The 8,210-nt window shown below is 33.8% G+C and overlaps 1 protein-coding gene across 1 annotated transcript; it reads right to left on the reverse strand.

Moving 5' to 3' along the window:
• Positions 1-1,494: 1,494 nt before the first annotated feature.
• LOC116005859 (transcription initiation factor TFIID subunit 6-like) lies at positions 1,495-5,768 on the reverse strand. Its single transcript, XM_031246099.1, has 12 exons — positions 5,427-5,768; positions 5,138-5,224; positions 4,866-4,967; positions 4,646-4,754; positions 4,464-4,567; positions 4,240-4,377; positions 4,066-4,161; positions 3,613-3,737; positions 3,311-3,443; positions 3,066-3,191; positions 2,821-2,935; positions 1,495-2,145 (listed from the first exon to the last, which is right to left on the reverse strand). The coding sequence occupies exons 1-12, from the start codon at positions 5,550-5,552 to the stop codon at positions 1,760-1,762; spliced, it is 1,647 nt and encodes a 548-aa protein (XP_031101959.1). The 5' UTR covers positions 5,553-5,768; the 3' UTR covers positions 1,495-1,759.
• Positions 5,769-8,210: the final 2,442 nt, after the last annotated feature.

The following is an 8,210-nucleotide window of genomic DNA, read 5'->3' on the forward strand; positions in this document are numbered from 1 at the left end:
CATGGTTGTGTAGATTTTCTAGACCACTGGTAGAGGTTGGCTGCTAATATATTCCTATTGTCTTGGTTTGATAGTCCTCAAAGTTGCTGTGTATTTCTATATTTTGTTTCTTAGTTAGTAATGCTTAAAAGAGTTTGTGCTTCTCAATTTGAGAATGTGCGGCTACTTCTCTACTTTTATCTGCTTACAGTGGTGTGGGTATTGCCACTTAATTTTTGTATTTTATCTTCACTTAGCAAGTTGATACAATTGTTTTTTGGACTTCCTTTCATGCAATTTTTCTTTCACTATAACCTGACTGCACTTCTTCCCATCTTTGTGTTGATTCACTGGCTATCCTTTCTAAAAGAGCAGACATTATCTGAATCAAATTTTCCAACCTTTTCCATTTGTTCTTTGATTGTTGATTGAAGCTCATTTCTTTATCAACTCCGCATCACAACTCACAAGCAAAAATTACAAAGAACACAAGAAGATGAGCTTGTTTTGTTATTTTCTTTGATAGGTGGGCAATAGTGTATCTGGCGCAGATGAAGCCACTGATCGTCCCCATTTTAAGCGAAGGGGAGTGAAGCGCTCGCTATTCATCGAGGATGCATAGTTCAGTCCTTCTCTGAGGCCACAACGTGCATTGTGTGTAGAGTTATAAAATGGATAAACAAGTACTTGAGACTTGAGAGCATGTGCATCTATTTATATTATTGTGTGTATGTTCTTTTTGCGTAACTGTCATGGGTACAAACTGTCAGCTTCGTTTGTATATTGTTTATTATTAGCAGAGTAGAAATTAATCTCTGGGACTTTCCTCAATTTTGTACAATGCTCTGAGTTTTTGGCTATACATGAATAATGAAGGTGTTTTATCTTCAAGCTGAACATTTCATGTGTTTTAAATGTTGTGCCTTCACCAGTATAGTATAGCTTACTTGAGGCAAAGCATTAAATACTAAGCCAACAACAACAAAATCACTTGTTAATACTAAACCAAATTTATATCCATATCCTTATCAGTTCAACATATAACATATCTCAAGTACTAGATTTCTAAAAATCTAGTTCACTTTGCCTAATTTATCAGACGATTGAGAAGATTATTGGTAATTTCAGTGAAGCATTTACATAATTCAAGATCTCACAAGAATTTACAAGGTAAGATCTCTTCTAGAATACAAAAAATTGAGTGATTCATAAAGTTAAGTTTGCACTTGATGTGATAAGCAACTCGTGCATCAATTCACAATATTAGTGTTATGAGCACAAAAATATTGTTCCGTATTTGTTACTAAATATTTTACACTAAATTTTGTACTATCTAATATGATTATAACATTCATTATCAACATTATATTTGTTAGCTACCATTGAAGTATCCATTGATTAACTTAGTTATATGTGGAGTTTGGTGCAAACTAGGCTTCAAGTTTCAGTGAAGCTGTGATCCAAAATATGCACAAGTCAATTTACACTAACAAGATAATGAAATGTACACAAGGATTGCTTCAAATCAACATTATGTTTATTCTTTGATTGCACTTGGCAGAAAAATGGAGGTTTTATAAAGAATAATATTAAGAATGGGTATACATGAGAATATGCCACATGAAAAAAATTTAAAAAATACAATAAAAAAAAAAACAAAACAAAACTTTAAAATCCAATCTATTTCTGTTCCAACCTCATAAATAGCATCTTCAGGTGCAGGCAAGAATCAAAGCAAGACTGACAATCTTAGGGCATCCCGACGGCCACTGTTTAAAGATCACAGGAAGACCAACAACTCAGGTGCAGGTACAAAGGACAGCATACTTTCGCCATAGTATTCAAATAGGAAAGGTAGCAAATGCGCAGCATCTATATCTTGCTTCCAGGCCTGATTAAGACCAGCTTGTGATTTAGGGGCTTGTGCGCCACTCATCTCCTTTCTGCTGCTGATTCTTTGCGAATTCTCACTTGACAAAGCTTGTGGCGTTGATGCGAAACCTCCATCAGTAGCCCCTAGATTTGTAGGGTATCCACTAGTAGCTCCTTGCATCCCTCCAGGCAATGAGTTTGATGGCACAGCACCAGCTGCCCCGTCTGTCACCAGTTTCTTTTGTGGGGGTTGTTGTTGTTGTATCATGTTGTCCATGCTAATTTTTCGTTTATCTTGCAAAAATTAAGAAACCACAGTCAGCATGTCCAAGCATTTCACAAGGAGAACATTGTTGTTTATCTTGACTACAGCCACTTACAAGAAGTCGGGAAGTTTTCCAATTCTAAAACCCATCAGAGACATTCTGAAGTGGTATGGCTCATTAACATGAATCACTCATTTAACAGGTAGTATTTCTCAAGGATCCACATTAGGCCATTAGCAAATTGTGTTAAATTCTAGTCCCATGATCCCTTTTTAGCCATAATAGCATGTAACAAGTAAATGCATATGTTAAGGATCCCACATTGAAAAAATATAAGAGAGAATATATGAGTTTATAAGGTCATGGGTTAGACTAGCTAATTGATTGGATTCAATCTTTTAGTGTGGTTTGACCCATGTGCATTATAGCCGAGTTGAGTGACCTTGGCCCAATCTTATATTATAACATGGTATCAGTGATCTACTTTGTATCACTCGGTTGTCTACTTGAGAAGGAGTGTTAAGAGTCCCACATTATTATTAAAATAAAATAAATAAATAAATAATAAATAAATAAATAAAAGAATATATGGGTTTATAAGGTAATTGATTGGATTCAGTCTTTTTAGTGTGGTTTGACCCATGAGCATTATAGCCCAGTTGAGTGATCTTCACCCAATCTTAGGTTATAAGAGCATACGTACTTGATGATACTGAAGTCAGGACTTTCCTCTTGGACTTCAAAGCAGCATATGCTGGTGGAGATAACAGTGTTGGAAGTGTCTTTAGCTGATCGTAGATGCATAAGCCAGCTGCACACTGTAATGACCATGGAATAACTACTAAGGTTGTATAGAACCATTTTTCCATGAACGAGTTGCTAAGGGAAGCATTCTTTCAGAAAGGCTTAAACACCAAACATAAAACTCATTAAACAAAGAAAACACACCATTAAGGCACCATACACTCGCCATGCTTCATGCCTCTTCATCTCATTCTTTTGCTTGTCTAGTTGCATTTCGGGCTCCAGCAATCGCATGTAAGTCTCAAGATTGGGCAGCAAAAGCAGGCTAACCTATACAAAAACAACGGCACATCACCATTTGGCAATTGTTGTGGCATCTTCGAATTATAGCACGGGGAAGCTATAAAGATAAAAGATGGGAAGATAAAATGGAAAGAACAAGAAGTTACCACACTAGGTCCAATTGCTGCTAGCCCTTGTATTGCACCATAATGTTGAGGCAGTGCCTTTGTTGGATCCAGAAAAGCATGCAACAAAGTCCTTGTAACACGTGGTTGGAGATTGTGGTAGACATTACCGTACCTGCAAAGCTAAAACAATCAGGATGTAGAAAGCTTCGAGTTATTGTGTGATTCCACAGCACTCTCATAAATTTTAGTTGACACCTAATTCATAACCATATAGAGTTCCATGTTTCTCCTTTGTCCTCAATCAAACACTCTAGAGAGAGAGAGAGAACAAAGATCCTCACCTCTTACATACCAGGGCAACCAACTTGGCAGCAAAGTCTCTAAGCTCCCAGTGGCTATCCAAAACTTTATTCCCCAATCTCTTTGCTACAAGACATGTCATTACAGATGGCATCAACTGGTGCAGCTGAAAACACCGGGAAAAAAAAAAACATTAAGGAAAATAAGAAAATCATCAGCTGAAACCAATGTTATTTCTATGTGCCCTACAAGAAGATGAAGTTCCAAAGACAGCTCCTGTTTCTGTGATATTTCTGTTTTTTCCAAGAAAGTGTACAGAACTAAACATGTAAACACCTTATGATTGATCTTATTTGCTATCTTTTTGTAAAGCAGTTAACAGTGCATCCAAGATTGCACTTCTTGACAAATGCATTTAGGTACACAATATTTAATTCACAAATTGAAAAGAAATAACCTACTCCTATTAGGTGGTATTCCTAGAATGGACTTACATATGGTTCAATGTGTATGTGAGAATTCTGAAGCAGGCTCCAAACAAGCCGCATCAAAGAACATAGAAGAGGAAAGTTATTCAAGTTCCTTGAGACCTGATAATATAATAGAAGCTCATTAGCCAGCCACACTACCATAGCAATTGTGCTTAATTTCCAGCATATTATAATCACCTCATCTGAAATGAAGTATGTGAAGTAAGGAACTAAGGGATGGAGTCCACAATCTGTTGCCAAACTAACTATTGCTTCTTTGAAAAGCACAGAGTTCGACTTATTCACCACCAGATCTGTAATTTTGTCATAGTATAGCTGCATGACAAAAAGAAACCTTATGACTAAATATTTTATGATTAGCAGCAAAAAGGATGCTAATAAGTAGCTAGTGTCTATGGTACCTGAAGCTCACGGGACAGGACATGCTTTACAGGTAATTTGAGGTCAATTGGACCTCCATCATCTTTACACTCGGTCTTTTTGTTATCTGAAGGTGCTACAAGAGCTGTTGGAATATAGATATTAGTACCAACAAATAAACCAGTTCAAAGCGGAGCAAATTATGTGCAATACTTTCACCAACCTTCAAGAGGAGGATTTTCAGGAATAGCAGGCTGCACTCCTTCTATAGCTAACCAATGAGCAGTAAGAACAGTATCTAAAGGAGCTTTCGGTAGTGGAGCTTCGATCACCTAAAAGAAACATGAACATAAATAGAACACTCGAATAAAAAGAAGACCTATATTAGTATAAAAAACACTATTAGACCCAAGTAGAGAAGTCCAGAGAAAAAAGTTCCCTACATCCTTAAAATCTAAATCCTTTTCTTCAATGTAGAACAAATCCTTATGCCCGGCAGCTCTGCTGAACCGCAAAGGATCTCCAGAGGCGAATCCATATACCGGCTAGATCATTAAACATGAACCAATTAGAACTTCATCAGGAAATATTGCATACTAAGCACAAAGACAAAATTTTGAAATCTTGCAAACTAAACATAGAGAAAGAACCACTTTTCCAGTTACAATAAAGGTCTAGAATTGATAGATTGACTAGTAAAGATCAATAGGGGTACCTCAACATTCCGTATGCTAAGTGCTGCATCGACATCCTCGGCAGTTAACGTTGTCCTCTTCGAATGGCGCATGCATTTTATGGACTCCTGAATTTCCCAACAAAAGAAAGGGCAAAACTTTTCACAACAAATAAACTCCATTAAAGAAACAATTATATGAATTTTAAGATAAACTTCCCCTAATTTTTTATTTTTGAAATTACTCTGCCTGTATATGATCATGAAATTACCCTAATTCAGCTACATTTTTAATAGGGTCTTTCTTTTTTTCAATAAATAGTGGGGGGACCTGCATTATTTCTCGGAGACGGTATTCGACATCGGTGGCTAGGGCCGGTAAGACTTCCGGCAACAAATTGCTGATTCCGATGCTCTGAGCTATCACTTCTATTGTCTCTCCCGGAACTACACTCATCTTTTTAACCTTGGGTTAATAGTGAGGAAAAATCAACGACGTTTTCGCGTTCCCTTTTGTAACGATTTCCAGCTGAGCGAGAGAGAAGAGTTGGAGCTTCAGAGCTCAGAAAAAATACATACTTCCATTGATTTGCTCTGATCTCCTCCACTACTTCTTCATATATAGCATCGTCAGAGGTGGAAATAGGCCAAGCCTTGGACTGTTATAAAAATCTAACTATCTAAGGTTTAAACGTAGGTTTGATATTTTCGTATTCGATTCGGTTTTTTTTTTTTTTTTTCTTAAATTAAATGAAACCATTCATTTTAATATTGTAACTTTTTATCTTAAAGGGAGGGATAATCAGGGGAAAGACACTAGGTTATCTCTCTCGCCCGGTAAGCACGTGTGACATGCACCAAGTTAGTGAAATAGACCTCATCACTTGGGGAAGGGCAGGTACTAAGAATTTTTCACTCGTTTTGTTGATAAGCGCCCATCAATTTAATTTGATTTTTGTCTGTTTGAAAATGATTGGTTTTGGTTCGGTTTGAGAGTCCTCTCCTTAATATTTCTAGGGTAAATAATTATTTATTTATTTTTACTAATAATTTAAATTTTAAATTTCTAAAATCTCATATCCAAAATTTAAACATTACATAACATAATAGTAAATTCAAACACCCTACCAAATATCATATAATTCAATTTCAAAGTCTAAATATTGCATAATAAAATAGCATTCCAAACACACTACCAAACATCATATAGTCCAAATAATACATAGTCTAAACTCCAAATTCAAAGTCTAAACATTACATATATTATTGCATAACAAATAGCAAATCCAAACGCCACATGGTCAAAATCCAAAGTCTTAATATGACATAACAATATAGCAATCCAAACACACTATCAAAAGTATCAAACATCACGCAATGTCTTGTTCATCATTCATCACATATTAATATAATGGCATTGTCATGTTGATTTGTAGATCTCAATACTATTCATTGGTCAAAGCAATGATAAAAAGTACTTGATATATCTAATTTTGTCTGTCATGTTTACTATTCATTGGTCAAACCAATTCTTTTTTTATTGTTTATTTTCTATAATAATTGTTAATTATTTTTAAATTTAATTTTTTGGCGATCACTAATACTTTTAATGTAGTTTCTAAGTATATAAAATTTAGATACTAATATTAAAGTTAATATTATGAAAATTTGAGTTAAAAATAATTGTAGTCATACCTCGTTAACTGAACCAGGCAAACAAATATGACAGATGGAGTAATAAATAATAGAATCATAAGCTATATGTTTGTACTTGACTTTTTGTGTTTTAACAAGTTGCGAAAGTAGAGCAGGATCATCGGATGACTTTAAAATTTAAAATGAAGTATGCGGATCTGTATGTAATATGTATATTGATACGGATAGTAGAATCGGATTTTACTAGGAGTTCTTATTTTAAATTGTTACAATTAATATGAACTTAACGTTTTTTTTTTGTTTGACGCCATTAACTCTTCCTCAACTAGGTTTAGGTAGAATATCATAGCAAGTACAAGTATTAGTAGCATAACAAAATATAAAAATATTATATTTGTCCTCAAAATATTACATTTTATTTTATAAGTAAAATACTTTATTTATGATTAATACTCTCTCTGTCCAATTTTACATGTCATACTTATTATTCATTGGTCAATACAGATACAAACTCTTTATTATTTGTATATCTCTACTAACATTTTCTTATAATTTTTAAATTTATTTTATTGTGTTAAATAGTACTTTTAATGTCAACGGCCTTGTGGTATAGTGGTACCCGGTGTCTCGGTTTACACTCCCACAGATGATGGGAGTGGGTTTGAGTCTCAGTAGAGGCAATTGTTGTCAGTAGTATTCAACACATAAAACACTTTTTAAGTATGAGTATTACATTTTAAACGGTTTCACAAGTGTGACCTATAATTTTGTTATTGTATTATTGGTTATATTTTATTTGTCTTTAAAAAAAATAAAAATTAGTGTATGATTTATTTAAAATCTTTTATTTATGTAACATAGGCAACATAAACTAAGAGAATGTTTGTTTCACTGGAAAATATTTTTCATGAAAAATGTTTTTCTAAAAGTGGAAGACAATTTTGGGTTATGTTGGTTGGTTAGATGAAAAACATTTTATATTGAGTTCCTAAAAATTAAAGAAAACAAAGTACGAGAAAAACGATGATATTTTGTTTTCAGCATGATTTGGGAAGAAAATATAACATGGATAAACTATTATACTCTTATAAAATTTATTAATTGTGTAACTATATAATAATTTATTATCATGATTATTATTAAGGGCATATTGACTTTTATATTTGTAATTCTTTACTATTTTAAATAATAAAATTCATATTTTCACCCATTAAATAATGATTTTTTTTTTTTTTGAAATTTATTTCTCATGAAATTTCAATTTCATTTTTTTTAATAATATTGTTCAACGAATCAAATAGGGTGAAACTAAACTTAAATTGAGTTAAACTACAACGTCTACAAGTTAACAACTAACGAGGGAGGGAAACAACAACGAGTTAACTACAACCACCAAATTGAACAAGGGAGGGAAAACTGCAAATAAAACAAGGAGTTGGGGGGAAAAATGAAAATAGAT

Source organism: Ipomoea triloba, chromosome 2 (assembly GCF_003576645.1).
Source record: "Ipomoea triloba cultivar NCNSP0323 chromosome 2, ASM357664v1".
NCBI classification, from domain to species: Eukaryota; Viridiplantae; Streptophyta; class Magnoliopsida; order Solanales; family Convolvulaceae; genus Ipomoea; species Ipomoea triloba.

Excerpts from the sequence above, each read along its gene's own strand:
- LOC116005859 (XM_031246099.1), bottom strand. The coding sequence starts at position 5,552 with ATGAGTGTAGTTCCGGGAGAGACAATAGAAGTGATAGCTCAGAGCATC. Across the intron at positions 3,192-3,310 it reads CAGCAATTGGACCTAGTGTG|GTTAGCCTGCTTTTGCTGCC; the intron begins GTAACTTCTTGT and ends GTTTTTGTATAG. Across the intron at positions 2,936-3,065 it reads GAGTGTATGGTGCCTTAATG|TGTGCAGCTGGCTTATGCAT; the intron begins GTGTGTTTTCTT and ends TGGTCATTACAG.